We start from the raw sequence: 21955 nt of genomic DNA on the forward strand, positions 1-21955 counted from the left end.
ACAGCAGGCACTTATTGTGACTGCTGCGCTCAGCCTTTGGCATATATGGGCAACCTTTCTATGCCTCTGGGCACTCTTAAGTAGCTACATCTGTACTAGGAAGCTGAAGGCAGCTGCTGTGATAGATTGGCATCCATACAGTAAGCTCTCCCCGCCATCCCAAAAAGGTGCTGGCATCCAAGCTGCCAGCCAGGAGCAGTGGGGCTGTCCTATTCCCAGGTGATGCTGGAATATTGTTTTGGAGAGTGCTAGTTGGCACAGGCCAAAACTGTGCTAGGAAATAGTACAAACACTTAAAAACTACTGTGAGTTTGTTTGAACCTGTGCTGTCTGTTAGTTTCCTAGAGTAGATGTAGCCTTTCTGTCTCACTGTCCAGCAGACACCCCACCCAGTGCTGCCTGTCAGACGAGGAGGGCATGCTAGGAGTTCAGACATCATCTCTGCGCCCAGCAAGAAGCCCTGTGCTGCTGGGGGATTATCCGTCTCTCTCAGTACTGCCCTGCCTTTCGCTGCCTTCATGGCATAGAAATTAAGCCTCTCTGAAACAAAGAATTTGCTTTTCAGAAGTCCCTTCACAAAAGCCCATTACAAACACCAGACCCTGGGGGAGCAGCAAAGCGCTGTCTTGGATCAGGAGGCAGAGGTTAATGGAGCTAGCGTGACTCCAGGGTCCCCAGGAGAAGGTTTAAAATGGGAGGTAAGCAGATGGGGGAATCCACCCCTTCAGGACATAAGAATAGTAGGAAACTCCCAATGTTCACCACCGCACACAAAAGCCATTTGCCATGTCTGACACTGCTGGGTTAGCCACACAAAGCTCTGGGCAGACTATTTCTCCTGCAGGCAGGGCCAGAAGAGAGAAGATACCACTGCTGTTAAGTGTTCATTGCAGAAACCTGGAGGCACTATAGTGATAAGGGAGTTAAGTCTCTTGCTGGAGGGGACAAGCTGCCCTTCTTTCTGCCCATCCTCACCTTTTCTCTGGAAAGGAACTTGCAGACCATGCTCTGCTGTTTGCTGCAGCCAGATTGGATTGGTTAAGGCTGGTTGTTGCCTTCTGGGGAATGATTTATGCTGTTGGCATTCAGAAGCATTTCTGGGTAGGGTCAGGAGTGCCAGTGCTGTAGGTGAAGATGTTGTGACCTTAGTCACGGTGCTGCCTGATTGTCCTTGTCCATGTTCTTGCCAGCTTTGGATAGTCATTCTCTGCAGTTTCTCCTTCCTTTGGACTTTCCTGTTCACAGCTTTCTTCCATGTCTCCCTGTTAGCACAGCGCCAGCACATCCTGGTGTGGAAAGCCAAGGCCTTCAGCCCCTTATTGTCCTCAGCTGCAGCCACTTTGTTGTCTCATGGCTCTGCCCTCTTAATACAGCATCTCAGCAGACACCAGAGCTGAGAGGCTTGCTTCGGGACCCTTGCAGGCATCTATGTGTCTGAGATCAGGGAAGGAAACTAGTGAGGCTTGTCTGAACCCCTCAAAGCGTTAATTGGGTTATGGAGTTGAGAAGAGAGCAGGCTTCAGCCTGCCCAAGAGCCAGCAGCTGTGTGGCCAGCCTCTGTCACTTGCTGGTGTGGCATGTGATGCCTGAGCTGTACCTGGCTTTGCTGCCTTCTCCCCTGCTCCCATTCTGGTTACTTTCTGTTTTCTTTTATGTTCTTGTACTTTTTTTTTTCCCTGCTCTGCCTCTCCTGTTCTTTCCAATCTGGTTCTCCAAGGGGAGATCTGCCCCAGCACGGCCAGGCACACGCAAGATCATCCCCAAGGCACAGGTGGGTTTCTCTCCTGCAGTTAATTTTCTTCCACTACACCTTGATTCTTTGGTCTTGCAATAGGTATCACTTTAAAGTTAAACATCCTGCAAGGTTTTTAATACCACAGAGTCAGCAGAAGTCAGGGAGTTCTTTTTTATCAGCCCCGTGAAGTGGGGAAGGAGGTTTGCAATAAATTGAATGGAGCGGCCAGTGTCTAGCAAAGTGGGGACCTGCTGGCAAAAGCCATGTGGGCCATTAGCTCCCAGAGGCAGCTGAGCTCTGGCTTTTCATGATCGTGGAAGGCCAGCAGCACAGCAGCCTGAGCTGGAACGAAACCTCTTGCAAGAGGTCCAAATCTGGATGCATACCAGTCCAGACAGACAGCCTTCCCCATACCCCCAGGGGTGTGATTGCACAGAGTGCAGGGGAGGAAGTGACTTATCGTCAGCCAGCGGTGCTGTCCTTTACTTTTGAGCTGGCAAAGATGCTTGCCATCTGAGAACTGAACTGGTCATGAATTCTGTTTGCTTTCCTGCAGGAGGACTCGGGGGATAGTGAGATTGACTTGGATGAAGATGAAGATGAGGAGGAGGATGATATGGAAGACGACAGCATGGAAATCTCCCTGAGCAAATCCAGACACCGAGCAAGGAAGCCAGAGCCACTAGAGGAAAGTGATAATGACTTCTGACCCTTTAGTAGCAGGACCAGGAGGCATCTGAAATATAAACATGCTCCTGGAGAGCATGCAGGCCAGGAGCTAATATCCTGCCATTTGAAAAGCACTTGTCAGTGTGCATTCAGGAGTCAGTAAATAATGTTCATTAAACTTGAAAATTAAACTTGGATTGCCAGTCTTGTGACTCTCAAAGCATGAGCAGTTTATCCGTAATGAGAATCACAGTGATGTGGAGTGCGGTTATTTCCATAATTGCATTAGAACTGGCCTTCATGCACTGCAGTGCCAAAAGTCGCACTCAGTGAGCATCGTGTGCTTGATTCCCTGCATTTTATTATGTCCAACTGGATATTTTTGGCTTAATAAAACTGGATGAAAAGCTGCCCTGGGAACACACTTAAATTGATTTTAAATCTGGCTTAAATCTATTTGTCCTAAACATATCCTTTACTGAATCAAGGGCTTGCCTCCACAAAAAGCAGCACCAGTTGCACTAAGGGAGTGGGAAACTAGTGAAGGGGTCTTCAAATACCACCTTCAGTGCAGCATCTCTTAGTATTTTAGCTGTGTCAGTGGGAATTGTCCTCAAATTTCAGTGGGCTGTGCCTGAGTGTTCTGAGAGCAGCTGTGCGAGACAGCACTGTAACTAAATCTGTATGAAATTAGCCCTTTAATTACACTGGTACTTCTGGGGCGGACTGAGATTTAGGCACTCAAATAGGCCAAAAGCTTTTGTTCAGCAAGTTATACTGATGCCATCTGTTGAAAGTGTATTCAGGTGAACACAGAAGCTGAAAGCTGGAGTTTGTCTAGTGTGTTGCCTCTTTTCTTTTAGCTTTGCTTTAGCGTCACAATTTGTCTTCACGGGAGCAGAAATCAGTGCTTGATTAGAAGAGTTCATTTTGGTGTGTGTTCATCAGGGCAGACAAGAGCCTAGGCTGTTTTCCTGCCCTCCCCTTTTTTTACATCAGCAAAGTACTTTGCTTTCCCCCCATCTAAAGTCTAGAGTCAGGTCCAACCCCTCCATTATTGTGCTGAAGGAAGGAATACACATGAGTTACTTGAAAAACCAAGAGCTTTTTCAACTCTCTGTGTCTCTGGCCCCAAGAGAACCTTCCCACCCAAGGCAGTTCCCCATCAGCAGAGCTCAGAGCTTGAAAGGTCACGTCAAGGTGGAACAAAAGTTTACAGGTAAATACAGCGCAGTTTTGGTGTAGTAACAGGACATATGTGGGTGCAGTGATGTGCCAAAATGCACGCAATCGAACAGGCTTGAGCTGAACTGGCTGACAGTTAGGACACCTCTTTGCACCCTGCAAAGTTTATTGGCATTTTGCACCTCACTTCAAAGACGGACACAGGATATGGTGTTCTTAGTGCTAGGCTCCTGCTGCAAAGCCACAGGGTGGTCCTGTGACAGCCAGTGAGAAAGCGTGTGCTCGCCGCATCCCTCTCCCAAGGGTTGGGAATATTCTGATTTTAGGACCTGTTCTGAAAACATTTTTCCATGTTACGCGGGGAATCTGTTCTGGTCCTCCCTGTGTGCTGAGATATATCTGACCCGTGAGAGAGATTTCCCACGAGATTGGGCCCAGTCTTCAGGTCTGGGCTGCAGCTTCAGAGTTACGGTTTTCTATGTTATTTCCTATATTGTAGGCAGAAATGGAAAGCTGACTTAATACCTTGTGTGCACAGAACCAGAGCCTCTTCAGGCAGCACTGCCACCTAGCTTTTCAGCGCAGCCGGCCAGGTTTTGGGGTAGCCGTGCTTTGCATTGCAGCTTCTTGTGCCAGGCTGGAGCAGCAGCGCCGATAGCAGCCAACCCCGGTGCCAATGGACATGCGCCCTCTGAGCGCTTGATGCTTTCACCTCAGGAGTGTTTGTGTACAGCTAGGTATGTGCATGTGCGGACAGATCGATTAAATATATCTCAAATTGTTGTTAACCCCCCGTTTCCTGGCGCTCTGGGGCACGGGAGCCGTCTTGGGGTTGTTGATCGCTCTCTCCGTTGGTGTTTCAGGTAACGTTTCAGCTCAGGGTTAGGCACAGGCTTTGGGCAGAGCTGGGCCCGAGCCTCAGTCTGCGCGGAAATAACGGTGACTTAAATCACTCAGCGTCACTGTATCCTGTTGGAGAGCGAGCGCCAGCCCCTGACACCTCATGGAAACGCCACGAGCCCTCTTGTCACACCGGTGTGGGGTCTCCAGCCGGGGCAGCGCAGCACAGTGCACCCCGAACGTCACGGTAACGATCCACAGCCAAGAGAGGAAGCCAGCACAAGGCGTCTTCTCAGCTAGGAACCAATTTATTTCCAGGTATGTACATACCACCCAGCTCAGCCCAGCGTTTCTCCAGCATCAGCCCACAGAGGTCCCCGAAGCAGCAGCACGGCTCGGGGTGGGCTCTGGCTGGGGTGCAGTGGGGAGAGGGGTCAGTGGCTGGAGGGGGGCTCTGGGAGGGGTTGCATACTTTGGCTACTGATCCACCCGCAAACCTGGCACCTTCTGGAGAGCCACTGGGTCTCTGCCACGCACACGAGGGCATCACCTGGCACTTCTGCTTTCAGCAGCCGCCTGCCCAAAAGGTGACGTAGGGGAGGACCCTGCCTGCAGCTGGGATGTTGGGAAGACACATCCCAAGGTCACACAGCTTGTCACCACAACAGCAGGAGACCCAAGAAGTCCGGCCTAAACTCGAGAGGCAGGACTTCGTGATAAGGCAGTCCCGGTGTAGCACCAAGACGCGTGCTTGTGCAAGGCCCGTCCTTGTGCAGTGCTGTTCCTCTTACGTTCACCCTCCCGCTCCTCCTCCCGTTATCCTGAGGGCTCTTTATTTCCCAAGGTCTTTCTAGATGGTTCCACTCCTATGCCTTGGGATGCCTGTCTCTTCTGAGAGGCTTTGATAGAGAACAGCACTAACAAACGCTTCAGTCATGCTCAGCCAGCACCAACCTGTTATTGAGGGCATGGCAAACACCCAGGTCGCACTCGCTGCCTAGGACCCTGCTCTGAAGTGCCCAGGTCCAAAGCACCGCTCTCATCTGAGCAAGGAGATGGCAAACCTCTCTGGGATTTCAGCAGGAGCCTGCAGGACTGGGCTGAGTTTAGCAGGTGAGAAGGGGCTGCTGTGAATCCTGCCCGTGTTTCACCCGCTTCTCCCGGGATCCCTGCCAGAACTAGAGCTGGCGCTGGGAGCAGAGCCCTGGAGCTCCGGCTGGGGTGTTGCAACATTTTTCCGCAGGGACTCGGGCTGGGACAAGAGCAGAGCTCCGGGGCGGTCAGGATGCGCCCGGTCTGAGGCACGGTCATTGCACAGCGCTGTAACCCCGTGGAGATCACAGGAGGGGGTCGCTGCCGCCAGCGGTGGCAGGTAAGTCCCCCACGAAAACAAGAAGGGCTGGCATGTGGGATCTGCCCCCTCCTCCCTCCTGTTTGCATTTCACCCATTCCTTGAAGCTCCCCCGGGGCCTGGATGAACAGGGACATGGTCGCACATTCCTCAGCTTTCAACACTAGCGAGTCTTGACCCTCCTGCACTGCTGATCCGGAGGCCCCAGGTCCTCCTGGGCCATGCCGGGGAGCTCAGGAGCTCTCCTTGCCCCAGCTCTCCTCCCTGAGACGGGCGGTGGAGGGCTGAGCAGCTCCCTGTGGAGGCACGCTGGCCGAAGGGACCCACCAGGCCACCTCCTTGCTGCGCCCAGGCACCCTCACACGTCCACCACGCAGTCGGGTGAGTTTGTCCGGATAGCGTCGGAGATCATCTTGGCTCCTGACTGGCCGATGCGGTTCCCCTGCAGGCTGGGAGCAAAGAGAAGAGGAGTTCAGGCTTGGACACGAGGCAGAGCGGGATCCTTGGTGGGTACGAGAGATGCACCCCAGCTTTGCACCAGCATCATCTGCACACTCCCTCCACCATCCAGGAGCTCTTGCTGGGACCCCAGTCACAGGGGACTCCGGGTTTGAGAGCCCAGAGGCAGCCAGGTGAGAAACTGGAGAAAGACCCTGGGGGCTGGAGGGGCTGCACCAGCCCGTCCCTGTGATATTTTGGAGAGTATTTCACTTTTGGGGTGGTTCTTCACCCCAGAGAGGAGCTGTGGGGTCTGGAGCTGTGCGGGGATGGTGGCCATCACGCCAGGAGGAGCACAGGGTGCCCTTGCCCCCTGCCCCATTGGGGAGGTCTCTGTAGGGCAGCCGGGAATGGGCAGTGCCAGTGGTGGGGAAGGTCCCTTGATGGTTCCCGTGGTCTCCCCCGTCCCTGCCTTACCGTCCAGCTCAGCAGCCACTTACTTCACATAGGTGAGGCCGTGGTTGCCCTTCAGAGCGGTGGCGATGCAGATGGCTCCGTCCATGCCCAGGGAGTTTTCCTGCAGGCTGCGGGAGGCGGGAGGGTCAGAAAGCACCAGCCAGGGAGATGTGGCCACCAGGAGGGAATGCATGCCATGTGCGTGGGCGTTGGGAAAAGCCACCAGCTCAGGGGTTTGCCCCACTGAGAGCTGCTGGCCTGGCTGTCGCCTTGCTGCTTCCTCCAGGAAGGTCTGGAAAGGCTCTTTTTGGTTCCCGCCCTGGGGAGTGGGGTACTTACTTGAGCCGGCGGAGGCTGCGGTTCACCTTCAGCGCGTTGGCCATCGCCTTGGCTCCTGCCACGCCAATGGAGTTTCCCCGCAAGCTGCAGAGGAATGCAGGTGGTGAGGGAGGACAGCCCGGGACAGCCCCGTGCTGTCTGTGGGCGAGAGGAGGAGGTGGGAGAAGTGGCCCCACACCAGCGAGTTAAGGGACAGGCAAACCAGGTCTGGTAGGACACGATGCAAGGGTGGAAGCGGTGCTGAGCTAAGGACCAGGATCTTGGACACCCCCAGGGAGCGGTGTCGCAGCTATGGGGACTTGGTGGCCCCACCGAGCACTTACTCCAGGATCTGCAGGCTCTTGTTGACCATCAAGGCTTCTGCCAGGGCTTGAGCACCAGCCGCACCAACTGAAGCCACCTGCAGGCTGCAAGAGAGAAGGAGCCTTCAGCGCATGTCGTGAGGTGCCCGTGGTGTGCTAATTAGAGAAGCTAATTAGACAGGCTGCGATGCCAGGGCCCCGCCGCAGCCTGGATACTCACTGGAGATCTGCCAGGGTTGTGTTGACCTTCAGCGCAGCGGAGAGGGCGGCCATTCCCTCGTCTCCGATGGCGTTCTCCTGCAAGCTAAGACATGCAAGTGCTGCGTCTGCCCAAGGCCTGGGCACCCAGCAGCAGGGAGACGGGCAGTGAGCACAGGGCACATTGTGCCAGGCTTTCCCAAATGGCTTGGGGTGGCCCCCGGGCCACCATGCGCTTGCAGCATCCCCAGTCAAGGACATGCGATGGGGACACAGGATGGACTGGAGCGCATGGAGGAGGCAGCAGGCAAAGCCACCTCCGCTGGAGCAGCAGAGTCCTTGGGCAGGTCCCAGTAGGAAGACACTGCCCAGGACCTGTCCACCCGTGTCCCCACTTACTCGAGGCTGGCCAGGCTGCCGTTGGACTGTAGTGCTTGTGCCAGGGCCGCGGCAGCTTTTGCCTGGATGAAGTTCCACTGCAAGCTGCAAACAGGAGAGACCGGGAGGTGAAGTCTGGGGCTGCAAGGACGTCCCGATCCCTGCAGGCTCAGCACCCATCCACTCCCATCCAGCGTGGTGGGGGCTGGGAGGTGACCCACGTGCAAGACCCCGTGGGTCCATCGGGGATGGCACAGCACACGTCCCGTGGCCTGGAGGGGCTGAGGCCCGGGAGCAGGGTCCCTGCCCCGCATCCACGCAAGGGGCTTCAAAACCGTCCAGGTCCAAGGGGAAACTCACTGGAGGGACGTGAGCGCCCGGTTCTCTTTCATCGCCAAAGCAATGGCCTTGCCACCTTCGTCGTACAGCAGGTTCGCCGCTAAGCTAGAGGCAGGGGACAGAGGACGCAAGTCAGGCGCATAGAGTTTGGGACAACTCCAGCGACACCGTGCAGCAGCATGGGTGCCCTCCTGGGGCCCATGGGACTTACTCCAGCTTCCTGAGGGTGCTGTTGGTCCGCAGGGCACGGGCGATGGCGGGGCCCCCCTCCTTGCTGATGGAGTTCTCCCGCAGGCTGGGGAAAGACACGGGGCTGGGGAGGAGCGGCCGAGGCAGGGCATGGGCTGCTCCCCCACAGCCCCCCTCGCCCCCGCTCTGGGGCTGAGACCGTCTATTGCAACGGGCAGTCTGGCTGACTTGCATCCCCATCGGCATCTGCATCTCCATTCCCTGCATCCCCATCGGCATCTGCATCTCCATTCCCTGCATCCCCATCGGCATCTGCATCTCCATTCCCTGCATCTCCATTCCCTGCATCTCCATTCCCTGCATCTCCATTCCCTGCATCTCCATTCCCTGCATCTCCATTCCCTGCATCTCCATTCCCTGCATCTCCGTCAGCATCTGCATCTCCATTCCCTGCATCTCCATTCCCTGCATCTCCATTCCCTGCATCTCCATTCCCTGCATCTCCATTCCCTGCATCTCTATTCCGGGTGCGTCCTACAGCTGTGAGCACCGATGCCATTGGGGTGCCATTTTTCCCAGCCTCCCATCCCTGCTGCCATCGTTTCATTGCCAGACACGGCTGAACTGGTACTGTCCCAAGGGGGGAAAGCTAAGATGGAGAGAAGATGCTCGCAGCCAGAGGAGGGACAGAGGCTGCTTTCAGCATCCCGGAGCATTTGTGGAAACAACCAGGCACAAGGAAAAGTTCTCGCATCCCATGTCGCGGCAGCAGCTTTTGGCCAGGGTGGCCGGAGGGACTGTCACTTACTTGAGGTTGATGAGTCCCTTGTTGGCGCAGAGAGCCGCTGTCAGCGCGGTGACCCCAGCGCTGCTGATGGAGTTGCTCTGGAGACTGAGACAAACAGGGGAAGACATGAGCACGGGTCAGTCTTGGCATCGCAGGTAGGCTTGCGGGGTCGTGTTTTGGGTGAAAAGTGCCCCTTTCACTGAGGCATCTCCCAGCCACGGGAGACAGGGGGGAGCCGAGGCTAAAGGACCAGCTTTGGGAGCAGCCAGGCCAGGATCAGCATCTCCTGCTCTCCACGGCCCCACCAAGCAGAGCTGACGGGGTTTGCCGGCACTTGGGGGCAGCCGTGTCCCCGGCCGGCTGTCACCGCGGCTGCCACCGCGGCTGCCGGCTCAGCTGGGGCTGCGGTTCCTGCAGTCTTTGGGTCCTGTCACACCGTGGGAAGCCGGTGACGGACCCAGGGCACCGCAGCTCGTCCCCAGGAGCCACCAGCCCTCTGCTCCGGCCGGGCGGGAGGAATGGTCCTCACTGGCTGCCATTCCCAAGGGGGACGAAGGTTGCACCATCCCGCCCTGACTTTGCCAGGCCCTGTTACCTTCCTCGTTAGCCAATTCCCATCACATTTGAGAGAGAGAAGGCCCAAAGCTGCCAGTATCCTCCAAAAGAAAAAAAATCATCATCTGGCTTGAGGATTAATTCCTTCAGTGCTCCCTTGGTGAAGGCAGGGCCAGCCCGGCTGCTGCCAGCGTTGCCTGGGGCTGCTGCGTGGTGCTCCAGCCTGCACGGAGCACGCACGGCCCCGTCCCGCTCCAGGGGACGTGGAGTGGGAGAGAGGTGGGGAGGATCTGGGGCGGTACGAGGGGCTCTGGGGCAGGGGAGGGAGCCTGGAGAGGGCGGGAGGTGCTACTGGAATGAGGAGGCTGGACTGGGCGCTGTTGGGCAAGCAGGAGACCGGGCGTGGAGGGGGGACTTACTCAAGGCTTTGCAGACTGTGGTTCATCTTCAGAGCTTCGGCCAAGGCAACCGAGCCGTTGTCTCCTACCGAGTTGCTGGAGAGTCTAAGACACAAGAGGAAGAGCAGGCGTTACCGGCAGCCGCGCTGCAACCACCTTAGATCTGCCGGCAAAGGATTCCTCTCCCCCAGGCTTTTTCTGCTCCAGCGATAAGCGTGAACCTGCTGCGGTCTCATTTCCAACCTACGTACACCTCTGTTCTTGTATCTTGGTCTTGAGCTGAAATAGCTTTTAATGTATCCGCAGGGCCTGGAAACCTGCTGCTTGCCTCTGCTGGAGGGAAGACTCAGCCTCTCAGTTCTTTACGTGGCTCCTTCCATCCCCGGAGATATGGAGAGCATCTCCACAGGGTTGCTCCGAAAGCAAGCGCTGCAGGTCCTTGCCCCCCTCCACCCACGCCAACCCCCTTGGGCAAAGCTAGCGGAGTCCGTCCTGCCTGCATCGCATGGCCCAGCCCCTGCCCGTCGCTCCTGCCCGCAAATCCCGGGAGACGTGGCGCTGGCGTCGCCATCGCTCCGCCTCGTGCTGCTCTTACGTCAGCTCCCTCAGGCTGCAGTTCTGCTTCAGCGCCTCTGCTATTTTCCTGGCACCGTGGGCTCCGATGGCGTTTTTCTGCAGGCTGCAAAGGGGAGGAAGGCACCCATGAATATTGGGTGCCACGTCCCCGTCAGTGGCACCTTGGTCTGCTGGGTGGCTGGGAGAGGGGACAGCAGGTCCTGGTCACTCACTGGAGGGTCGTCAGCCTGTGGTTGGTCAACAGGGCCTCGGCCAGGAAGGTGGCACCATCCTCCTTGATGATGTTGTGCTGCAGGCTGCAAGGAGAGAGGAGCCGCCGCAGTGGGGTGAGGGGCCGCGCAGGGTCGTGGTTGCCTGCCCTGGTGTTTGCTCACCCCCGTCCCTGGTGTGAGAAGGGCGTCTGGCCCCCGAACATCCCTGCCCAGGGGACTGCCTCCCTCTTCTCCCATGGGAGACGCCTCCTCCCGTGCATGAGCACCCTGTGAGCTCCCGCGTGAGGGATGGACCTCGACCTCGACCTCACCCCGGACCCACTGAAGCTGGGAGGCAGGAGGGTCCCAACGTCTCTGGCCCAGGGCTGCCCCAGTCACCGGGTCTCTGCCGGCTGCGCTCGTGCTCGCTGCCCGGCACAACCAACCGGGTTGTGCCCAGGGTCTCCCCACCTGCTGGCCCTCGAGGTGGGGAAAGACTCGATGGGACAGGAGAGGGCTGGAGGGGGCTTGTCCTGGGGATCTGCTCCCAGAGGTGCTGCAAAAGTTGAGACTTACTTCAGGGAGAGCAGGACTTGATTTTTTTTAAGCGCATCAGCCAGTGCTTTTGCTCCGGTGGGGCCGATGGAGTTGCTCCGCAGGCTGGGGCGAGACGGGCAGAAAAGCCAAGGTTAGCAAAGCCGGAGTGGCATGTGCCCAGGTTAAGCCAAATGCCGCCACGTGGCACAATCTCGGGCACTGCTGAGGTGGGACATCAAGCCGGCAGCTCGCAAGAGTTACGTTCACCTCTGGGGCGGCGGTGGCTTTGGGGGCTGGAGACCCTCCCCAGCTCGGTCAGGCCGGGTGGGATCCGGCCCCGCTGCGGCCATGGGAATGGCTCCCGGTGGGGAACGCGTGGCGGGAGCTGGTGAAGGGGGAACACTTACTCCAGCGCCGTCAGGCTCCTGTTCACCATCAGCGACCTGGCCAGCGCTTTGGCTCCCTTATTGCTGATCTGATTTTCTGCCAAGCTGCCCGGAAGAAGAAAAATTGGGTGTTTTTCAGGGGGAGAAAGAGGCTTTTGCAGCCCCTGGCATGTCCCAGGACACAGGTAGGACGGGTGAGCAGAGGAAAGCCATGAGGAGCGATTGGTTCATGGTACAACCACGCTAAGTGGGGGATGCTCCGAGGTCTGCTCTCCTGGGGTGGACACCAGGCAGGGTGGAAGGGGAGTTTCTAGACTTAAAATTCATTCGTGTTGTGAAAAGGGAGCTCAGATCGCAGCATGGGGGACTCGATGCGCAGCCACAAAGAAGGGCATGGAGGTGGGGAAAATGGGGACCCATTTGTCTGGGGTGAGGCATCTCCCCGTGCGGGGGTCGGGAGCCCATCCCCTCCGTATGTCAGATGCTCCGTGCGGAGCCTTGGGTGTCCAGCAAACAGCCGTGACCTTGGGAAGCAGTTTGTTGGGATAACCCATGGATTTCTACACTGATTTTTAGGAACAGCGAGGAGGCAGCAGTCCCAGGAAGGCTGGGTGAGACAGCCTGCCCAGCCACTGTGAGGACACAGGGGGTAAGGTCACCGTGCCCGGGTGCAGGAGATCGTCTGGGGCTGTCCTTGTCACTAGGCACCCTGGGCAGCCAGTGGGAGAGACATTCCTGGAGGACTGTCACGCTGGTTTTGAGGTGCCCCCAGCTCCGCTCTGCATCCCCAGGAACAGCCTGTCTGCCCTGGGCCAGGTCCTACCTGAGCTTCTGGATCTGGCAGTCCTTCACGCTCAGCACGCTGCCCAGCAGCTCCATCACATTGTCCTTAAACTGGTTATTGTCCAGCCTGGAGAAGATACAAGGAAAGAGCAAAAGCAAGCGTTTGGAGAACAAAGTGGAGAAAGGGCTACACTCCCATCTGCCCATCACAGGTGGAAAAACTCAAGCACAGAAGCAGAGCTGACCCAGTGCCATCCCCAGGGCAGCTCTCTGCTGATGGACAACGTTGGTGGGCCCATGTCTCCCATCGACACCTAGGGTTTTGAGTCCCAGCCCGGCGTCCCTGCTTGCTTCTCCTTGCAATCCAACCAGGACTCACCTGAGGTTGTGGCAGAAGAGGAGCTGGGAGAGCAGGCTCTTACAGACGTTGTAGGTGAGGCAGTTGGAGAGGTTTGTCTCCTCCATGCAGACATCAGAGACCTGCAGGAGATAAGCCAGGGCAGAGCAGTTCACGGGGGTGAGCATCCCAGCCAAGCTCTCGTTCTTCATTGCTTCTTCCACAGTCTTAGCGATCTCCATGTGCTGAATTTCGTACAGGCAGTGCATGGTGTTCACTGTCCGTGAGGAGATGACGTAGTCGGTGTTCAGGCAGCCCTGGAGGAAGCTGATCGCTTGGCTCCTGAAGCTGTTGTGCTCGTCCTTCAGCAGCAGCCACCCAGAGAGCAGCTTGTTCACCTGCGGGGAGAGGAGCCCAGAAAGAAAACGCACAAAGATGTCCAGCTGCCTGTCCTCTGCCTGCAGCGACCTCTGAACAGCACTCTTGAAGTGGTTGAGGAAACCCAACTTGGGCCAGGACATCCCGCTCTCCGTGAAGAGGTCGAATATTGCCCGCTTCGCAGCCGTGTAATAATAAATAGCCGCTAGAAATTCCTGTATGGTTAAGTGGGAGAAGTAGTAAGCTGCGAAGGACTGCATCTCTTCTTTGAGTAGGAGTCGACTGCACAAGCTGCTCTGCAGCAAGGAAAGGTCAACGCCGTACGCTTTCATGTCCTGCTCGTAAAACACGTATTTCTTTTTGAGCAGCCCGTAGAAGGCCAGTCTGCCCAGGCTGCCCACTATCTTCTTGCTGTTGTTCACAGCCTGCTCGATCCTGAGTGTTTCTCTTGGCTTTTCCAGCCAGTCGCTGCTCAGAGCCATTTTAAAATAATAGGAGTAGATTTCTGATAGGGTCTTGGGGACGACGGTTGTTTCTTGGGATTGATCGGTGCTATTTTTTAGGTAATAAGCGATTGAGGAGCCAGAAATCCAGCAAAAGCCAGGAACGGTGCACATGACGTGTAACGACCTGTTGGCCCTGATGTGATGCAGGACTTGGTTGGATAGGTCTCTGTTGTCAAGGAACATCTGGTCCAAGAAGTCCTTCATCTCTGCAGCTCTGAAACCTCGTATTTCTGTCATCCGGTCAACAAGCCCGCCGGGGATTTGCCTGGCTGCTGTTGGCCGCGACGTGACCCAGACAGAAGCCTCCTGCAGCAGGTTGCCACGTATAATGTTGGTGATCAGGTTGTCCACTTGGATCTCCTTTTTGGGATCGGTGCATACTACCGTGTTGGAAAAATCCAAAGGAGTCTTGAACTCATCCAAGCCGTCGAGGATCAGCAGGGTCCTGGCAGCTCCCGCCGAGATGCAGTTCGGCTCGGTGATGTGAGGGAACGCCGAGCAGATGAGCCTCTCGGCAGAGAGCTTCTCGTAGGTGTTGAGCTCCCGGAAGGTGAAGGGCAGCACAAAGATGATGTCCCTGTTGATCTCCCCCTTTGCCCAGGTGTAGACAAACAGCTTCACCAGTGTGCTTTTGCCAATCCCGGCCACTCCGATGGTGACAGAGATCCGAGGTGGGATGCTGACCTTGGAGAGAGGCAGGAAGAGCTTCTCCAGAGGGATGCTCTTGGATACATTTCGTAGGCCTTTGGTGGCTTCAATCTGCAGGATGTCGTGCTCCTTCTGCTGGATATCGGTCAAGCCTTCCACCAGCAGCAGGTTCGTGAGTCGCTGGAGGGGACCCGTCTCCAAGCCATTCCCATAGTAGCTTTGGAGGCTCTCCAGGTGCTTCTGCACCATGGGTTCTGCACAGAGAGAAATGAAACGGGGGGGTGAGGAGGAGGAGGATGGTAACTGCAAATGTAAATGAGAGACGCTGCTTCACTTTTCTGCCATGCCCATGCAGAGGGGAACCGCACGGAGCCCTTACGGCTGGGCAGGAAGGTATGTGCCAGGGCGCGGAGGGCACTAATAGGCTTAAATGGCCCTGACCAGCCTCACCCATCGGCCCAGGAGCCCATTTAAGCTCAGCCCTGGGCCTTCAGCCCCTGTCTAAGCTATGTTGTAGGAGCACTTGTCTACAGCACCATCGCACCTGTGCCTGCTATGGACCTTGTTGATCTGGACCTTGATCTTGGACCTCATCACTCTGCACTTGCCTGGTGACCGCTAGACTGTCTCTGAACCTGGTTGCCCTTGCTGGGCCTGATCCTGACCTCTGGATTGACTTCCCTGCTTGATCTCAGCCCTGCCTCATCCCCATGGACTTGTCTGGTGAGTTGGACTCTTGGCTGAACCTGGTGACCATCTCTGGACCTGTCCTGCTCACCTGGCTCAGGTACCATGGCCCCTGGTACAGCGTATTTAAACCCTCCAGCGAAGGCTGGGCAAGCAGTGGGTGGTGGTGCGAGAGATTCAGAGCAGACGCCAGCCAAGGTTGGAGCCTTCCAACCAGAAGGGAAACCAGAGAAACCTCTCCTGGCAAGAGGGTTGCAAGGAGAGCCTGAAGATGGTCCAGGATGCCCATCTGTCCTCCTCTGGCCGTCCCCCTGTTCCCAGCCCAGCTGCTGGGAGTGACTGTTGTGATCTGGACGTTGAGGACATTAAAGACTCCTCGGGCTGCCCAGAGAGGTGTGCTGAGGGCAGTGAGGGGCCTGGAGGAAGGTCCCTCAGATATGGCAGAGAGCCCTTGTCACCCCCTGGCTGTGTCCTTCTCCAGCGGAGACCCTGAGATGGCACCGTCACTTGCATGGACACTCCCATCAGAGCTGCCAACGCTGCCCAGCTCTGTGCACATCTTGGGGTGCTCCAGCAAGCGCCCACAGCCAGGACATGTGTGCAGACACCCCTCATTGGGTCCAAAGTGGACTGCCTACCATAGACAGTGATGTGAAGGTAGAGCTGGGAATTGGTGGTCTCGATGAAGGTCTGCAGGGACTGGGAGGCGTAGCTGCCCTTGCCAGCCAGGACGTCCACCACCACCCTCACCTGCTCGGGCAGGGAGCTCGCCTTCTGCGCCCGGCCGGCCTCCTCCGCCGTGAGGAGGTCCAGCCTCCGCAGGTAGCAGATGATCTCCTCCAGGAACTGCGGTGAGATGGACCTCACCAGCTGCTTGCGGTAGCGATTGATCCAAGCCTCTGCAGGAGAGGAGAGCAGGAGAGTTGGGTCTTGTGCAAGCCCTGGGTGCACAGGTTGCTCAGGGGTGATGGGGAAAGGCAGCAGTGGAGCACCCCATCTGACTCTGAAGGTAGCAGGGGGTAAACCAGAGCCCTCCAGAGCGACCTGCCAAAGTCCTCCTTGAGATGATGCCATCCCAAAGTCGTGGCAGGCTGTTTTGTTAGGAGCTGCTTGGTCAAGGCAGCAGCTATCAAAATTGGAGCCAAAGAAAGCGAAGAACACAATCATGAAAAGACATTTCCTCCTGGAATCCAAGCCCATGCAGAGATAAAAGTCTGAGCAAGATCATTTATCTTCGGAGCCAGCCATTCCCCCTGTGCCAGCACAGCGGTCCCCAAGCCCTTGGACCAGGAACCACTGTCAATCCTCACACCTTGGTGCCCCTCCTCATCCCATTTTTGAACCCAAAACTCCACCGAGATGATGGATCTCGGGCTGCCCTGCCACCACTCACCTTCCATCAGAGGCCTCCTGTGACATGGGCGATGCCTGGGTGAGGAGCGCTGTGTTGGCAGCAGCACGGCCGTCCCATGGACCGCCCCGCGTCCCCCCGGCCGGCTCACAGCATCCGTCGAGGCTCCTCAGCCTTTATCCATGTTCCTGGTGGAAGAAGAGGAGAAGCATCAGGACCAGCATGGGAGGGAGCCCACCTCGAGCTAACATGGTGCTGGCTGTGGTTGAGCCAAGGGTCCATTCATCAGCTTTTGGCAAAGACCAGAGTCCCTGGCGCTGTGGACCTGGCAGGGGCAGAGCCGGGACCATCACGCTGCAGCATCTTTGCCCAGACCTCGTGTGCCACAAACTCGGTGCCTTTACCACCACCACTTATGCCGGAGCCTTTCTCAGGCAGACAGTGATTGCATTAATTGCCCCGTGCCATCTGCAGGCCACCTGGCGAGTGCCTGAGTGCCACCGGTGTCACCAGAGGGACAGCAGGGCTGTGAACGGCTCGCGTTTTCCTTCACCGTGTTGTGAAGGAAGCTGTGGGGCAGCAGGCAGAGCGATGAAGGGCCTGTTTCGGTTTCGAACCCACCTCGCCACCATCCAGAGCCTCCATCAGGGCTTGCCGAGCGTGGCCAACACCACATCCTGTTGCAGGTCTCTGTAGATGCTCCATTTTTGGCAGCACTGGTGAATCATCACCCGGAGAAGGAGCATCTACCTGCTCCCTCCCCCTCGGCTGCTGCCACACCACGCTGAGGGTTTACCATGTTATTTTTAAGAAGTGTATCTGCTCACCGAGTCCAATTGTTTTTAGAGCTGAGGTGGAGAAGGAAATACCTCCACACCTGAGTGCTCCCGGCTTCACCTGTGTTAGCAGATGGCACTCTCCACCAGCCCCAAAGTCATCTCCAGGAGCTGGCCATGTCCAGGTGGGAACTTCTCAGCCCCAGGTGCCGTCTGATCACGGCAGCGATGCAAACGCAGTGTCCCAGTGCCCTGGCCCATGTCCCGGCACGGCATCCTTTCCTCACCTCCACCTGGCCTACAGGATGCTCTAGATCCACGCGATCACCTCCACGTGTGCCGGTCAGAGGCACTGCAAGGAGGTCCCTGCCCACAGGCAGCGTTGCTTGTCCCCAAACCCACTCCTGAGTGGGACGTGGGCACTGTGGGGGCTTCAGTGCAGCCTCGCCAACAGGTACAACTTGGTCAAACCCAACCTCTTCCAGGGAGAAGGCACCAATGCGGCTTGACCAGGGAAACTTGGTGGAGTCTGTGGTCCATGGTGCAAGGTTAAGGTGCTTGGGACATCCCTTTTGCAGACTCCTCCCTTCATTCTCCTGCCAGGAGATCTATGCTGAGGTTTATTTCTCCCACCAGAAGACGCAAGGGCTCGGCCACCAGCAGCAGCCCAGCCGGGCGGCTGGTGGCCGGGCTGCAGGAAGGAGGAGCAGGCACAGCCTCTCCCAGAGCCGAGTCCCTCACAGACCCCGCCGGCTGGACCTCTGATCGAGACCCCTTCGCATCACGTCCTACGGAGCGGGGTAAGTGTCCGAGAGGCGCTGGGTGACAAAGCACCAGCCCATCCCTGCCTGCCCGGTGGCTTGGACAAGCCCTCGTAGGGGTGAGGGGTGCTGTTGTAGCTGGGTGTGAACCCACAACCTTTCCCTCCAGGAGGAAAACCCGGGTCCTTCCGCTCCTCCTCGGCTGCCCTGCTCTGACCCCCTGGTTTCAGAGGTGGCAGAGGTCCATGTTCCCCTGGCAGTGACGGTGGCCCCACAGCAAAGCCCTGTTCTCCATCCAGGGAGCAGCAGGGCTGCAGCAGCAGCTCACCTTGCTCTTCACCCCCCAGGCAGTGGCTTGGTCAATTAAGACACCATAAATTAAAGGAGCGATTTTCACCCTTTGATGTCTTCTTGTCTCTAACTGGCCTGGAAAGTTCAATTAAGTCTTTGCGTGCAGCAGTCCCCAGGTCTCTCACTCACCTTTGCCATGCAACGAAGAACGCGGCCAAAATGCAAGGGGGTTTTGCCGCTCGCAGCGCTGTTCCCCGCAGCCCTTCCTCTGAAACGCGGCTGCCAAGAAATGCCCTTTGATGGGGGGAAGCCTGCTCTAACACCAGGAATTATTTGATGGTGTCCTCCGGCGCTACTTCAAAATGTGATCTCGCTGCTGGAAACCAGCGGGTCAGCTCGTGCAAAGGCATCTGAGCGGGAGAATAAAGCAGCAGAAGAAATAATGCAGTGGCTGCAATTTTTTTCTGCTTTCCCGACCTGCTGGGGACAGGGCTGAAGGGTGCCTAGTCTAGATGGGCACCAAAGTGCTGGGCAAGAGCTCCTGGACGGCTGCAGGGACCCACATATGGAAAATATCAGAAAATGGGCCGATCTGCAGTATTTAGGTACGTCACAAAGCTTTTTAAATGAACAAATAATTGCATCGTTAACCAGGCACCTGAAGGAGCAGAGAAATGCTCCAGCGCTGCTCCGTGTCCCCAAACACGCAGAAACCCTCAGCCCAGCCGTTGCCCTCTCCCCGTCCCATCACCGCGGGGTTTGCCCCTGCAGCCGGTTCCTCAAAGGTTTCCAGTTTTGGGGCGACGTGTCTCGGTGCAGCTCGAGCTGCACAGCACCCATCTCACCGCTGCTCTCCCTCCCCCAGACGTGGGGACGGAGAGAAACCAGCCCCGCGAGACCTTCCCACCACTTCCTGGCGCGCTGGGTTTCCTCCAGCGAATCTCAGGCTCCTTCAGAGCTTTTATTTCTTTCTCCTGCCATATATCCAGCCTGAACTGATCCCGTTTCGGAGGTCAGGGCGTTGCAGACAGAAACATTTGCCAAGCCAACATCTCCAGCCATCCCCCCCGAACTGAGCAGATCCTGAAGCCAGGATGCAGGCTGCCACCTTTTGGCAGAACCGAAAAGATTTCACGTTATTAATTTACGTTAATTAAGCAAAGCGATGAAGTATCTTCTGTCTTATACCTAATTATGAGACTTGCAGATTTGCAGGTAATTCACTTATTTAAGCTTACATATGACTTTCAGATCTAGTCTTATTTTTGGTTTTGGTCTGGATTTAATGCTAGCAAAATTCATTGCAATTCCAGAGTGACCCCCTATGCCAAACCTAACCCCTACCAGGTTTGGTTTTTTCCAAAACCTCAACCAAAATAACAGGGCCCAGACACAGCAGGAGTTAAATAGCAAGTCGTGGAGGTGAGGAGCTGTGAAGGACCCCCAGGCTGAATACCAGCACTCCCAGCAGCAAATCTCACCAGGAAAAAGCAAAGATCAATCTATGGGTAATTCCAAACAGATAAAAACGAAGCTCATTTCAGAGAGGAGGTCTCCTGCAGGGTACTGCTACACCTCGCAAGCTGCAAAATGAAGAATGATGCATTTACTGAGCCAGTCGTGCCCCCAGGACACTTCACCACGGACGTGCACACAGCTGATTGAAAAGCAGATCCTCTCCCCGCAAACGGCTTCTGCCCTTCTCAGGACATCAGCATGAGAACTGGGAACGAGCTCCTGCCAGCTTACCTCTGCCACCAACGCCAGCCCCATCCGCCGGCCTCGGAGGGGATGCGGAGCTCGGGGGTGCTGACGGTACCCACCCCGGCACCCCGCCGGCGCTGGGGGTCAGCCCCGGCTTTCTGGGGTTGCAGAGCATCCCTCGGAAGCCGCAGCTTCGGCCCTCCAAGGGCGGCCGTGAGTTCTCCAGAAAGAAACTTCCATGCAATGTGGACATCCTTTGTGCCGAGCTCTGCCCCGAGTGTCTGCCTGCGGGTAACCCTTCCACGCGGCGGCCAAACCCCGGGCGTGGGTGACGTCTCAGTGGGTGACAGCACCCAGCCAATGCTCCAGCTGGACCTCTCCCCATACCTACAGCATACATAGTGCCCCTAATGGCCTTAGAGTGCTTCAATAACAGCAGGATTAAGCCTAAGGGTCCAGCGTGCCTCAGGCTCCATGCCTACATGGATGTCTGGGTGCACGGCTACATGTCCCCTGCTGAGCTCCATCACCTCGACCTGCTCCCTGCACCTCTGGGTCCTGCACAGCGTTGGGGGATCCCCTGCAGTGAAAAAGGCCGAAGAAGGTACCAGCTGCAGCTTTGGAGACCTGGCTGTTGCTGTTCCCCCCGGCTGAGCTCCGGAAAGGCGTGCTGAGCCCGTTTCCCAAAGGGGGACGCGGGGGTGCAGCTCTGGGCTTCAAGGTCCATCGGTCTTGGACTGCCGACAGCCCCAGGACCCTGCCTCGCTCCTTGGTGCGATTTTGCACTGTGCCACGAGCGAGCATATCACTAATCTCATCCTTTTCTATCTGCAGTACCTATTGGAAATTCCTTTGGATGGTTTCGAAGTGGAATAAATTCAGTAAATGACATCAATATGGTGGCAAAAGCTGATGCCGCACAAGGCGGAGAGGCTTTGCGGGGGCAGGGCAGCCTGGCCGTGGCTGCCTTCATGTCTGGGCAGGCGGTAGCAGGCAAGGGGACTGAATTTGTGACAAGTGCCAAGTCCCCCACGAGGTCCCACTCTCGTCTCCATCACCCAGGGCTCAGCGCCGTGCTCCATGGCACCCGCTCCTGCCAGCACCGGTGGCTGTGCCGCGCCAGGCTGCTCTGCCGGGTGCTGCTGGCGGTTGGTCACGTCTTGCCCGTCCCAGGGACCTCTTGCCCAACAGCTCCTAGCCCTGCCACGTGTTGGCCCAGCCACTCCGTTTCACATGGCCGTCGCAGCGAGACGGCTCATCCCTGGGCGGGAGGGCTGAGCCATGCCTCCCCTTCTCCCCGTACCCCTCCAAAGCAAAACCAGCCCCACCAAAACCTTACCTCGGCCTCGTGGCACCTTCCCCAGGTCTGCGTGGGAGCAGGAGAGCAGAGAGGGCATCCTCGTCGTGGCGGGAGGATGCAGCCCCTCCGTGACCCCGTTCAGCCCTTTATCCGCAGAGCTTTGCTTCCTCCTCGCCTGGATGCTCAAGTTCAAGGTAGAAAAAGCCCCTCCGGTTGGCTGCCCCTGCCCCTGGGGACCCGCGATGGGACCCGGCAGCCGGGGTGATGCTCTGGGCAGTACCTGGGGAAGGTGGGTCCGGCTTCCCCAGCCGCCCGCCGCTGCCGTTCCCACCAGCCCGGTGGTTTTTTTCTCTCTTTCAGTTTGCTCCTCACCCCTTCCTGCGCCGTGGGTCTCGCTCAACCTTCCTTCCTGTCAGTGCAGGGCTGCCGCCTATGCAAATCGATGCGAGTTATCTGCCGAAAAACAGCAGCGCGTGGCAACCGCCCGTAGCCTGTATCACCCCCGACAGCGGGGTCTGTCCTGCTGGGATGCTGGGTGCATGGCCGTTTCCCCAGCCACGGCTGCTTTCTCCCGGGAGAGCCAC

The 21955-nt window shown here is 57.1% G+C and overlaps 2 protein-coding genes across 3 annotated transcripts in view; one reads left to right on the top strand and one right to left on the bottom strand.

Moving 5' to 3' along the window:
• The window catches only part of CLUAP1 (clusterin associated protein 1), a 71760-nt gene extending 67420 nt beyond the window's left edge, over positions 1-4340 (top strand). Inside the window, exons 12-13 of the mRNA XM_075165910.1 lie at positions 1718-1771; positions 2292-4340. Coding sequence (XP_075022011.1) covers positions 1718-1771; positions 2292-2444 — 207 coding nt within the window. The 3' untranslated portion in view covers positions 2445-4340. The remainder of the gene's footprint in view (positions 1-1717; positions 1772-2291) is intronic.
• Positions 4341-6043: 1703 nt separating this feature from the next.
• NLRC3 (NLR family CARD domain containing 3) lies at positions 6044-16673 on the bottom strand. Of its 2 annotated transcripts, none has more exons than XM_075165907.1 (18): positions 16582-16673; positions 15827-16087; positions 13012-14755; positions 12673-12759; positions 11871-11954; positions 11503-11586; positions 10948-11031; positions 10755-10838; positions 10181-10264; positions 9228-9311; positions 8442-8525; positions 8252-8335; positions 7913-7996; positions 7536-7619; positions 7337-7420; positions 7014-7097; positions 6719-6802; positions 6044-6229 (listed from the first exon to the last, which is right to left on the bottom strand). In XM_075165907.1, exons 1-18 carry the CDS (start codon positions 16586-16588, stop codon positions 6139-6141), a joined length of 3282 nt encoding a protein of 1093 aa, XP_075022008.1. In that variant the 5' UTR covers positions 16589-16673; the 3' UTR covers positions 6044-6138. The 2 variants fall into 2 exon arrangements, with proteins under 2 accessions (XP_075022008.1, XP_075022009.1); XM_075165908.1 differs by having other exon boundaries at positions 15939-16087; positions 16582-16607.
• Positions 16674-21955: the final 5282 nt, after the last annotated feature.

Source organism: Calonectris borealis, chromosome 16 (assembly GCF_964195595.1).
Source record: "Calonectris borealis chromosome 16, bCalBor7.hap1.2, whole genome shotgun sequence".
NCBI classification, from domain to species: Eukaryota; Metazoa; Chordata; class Aves; order Procellariiformes; family Procellariidae; genus Calonectris; species Calonectris borealis.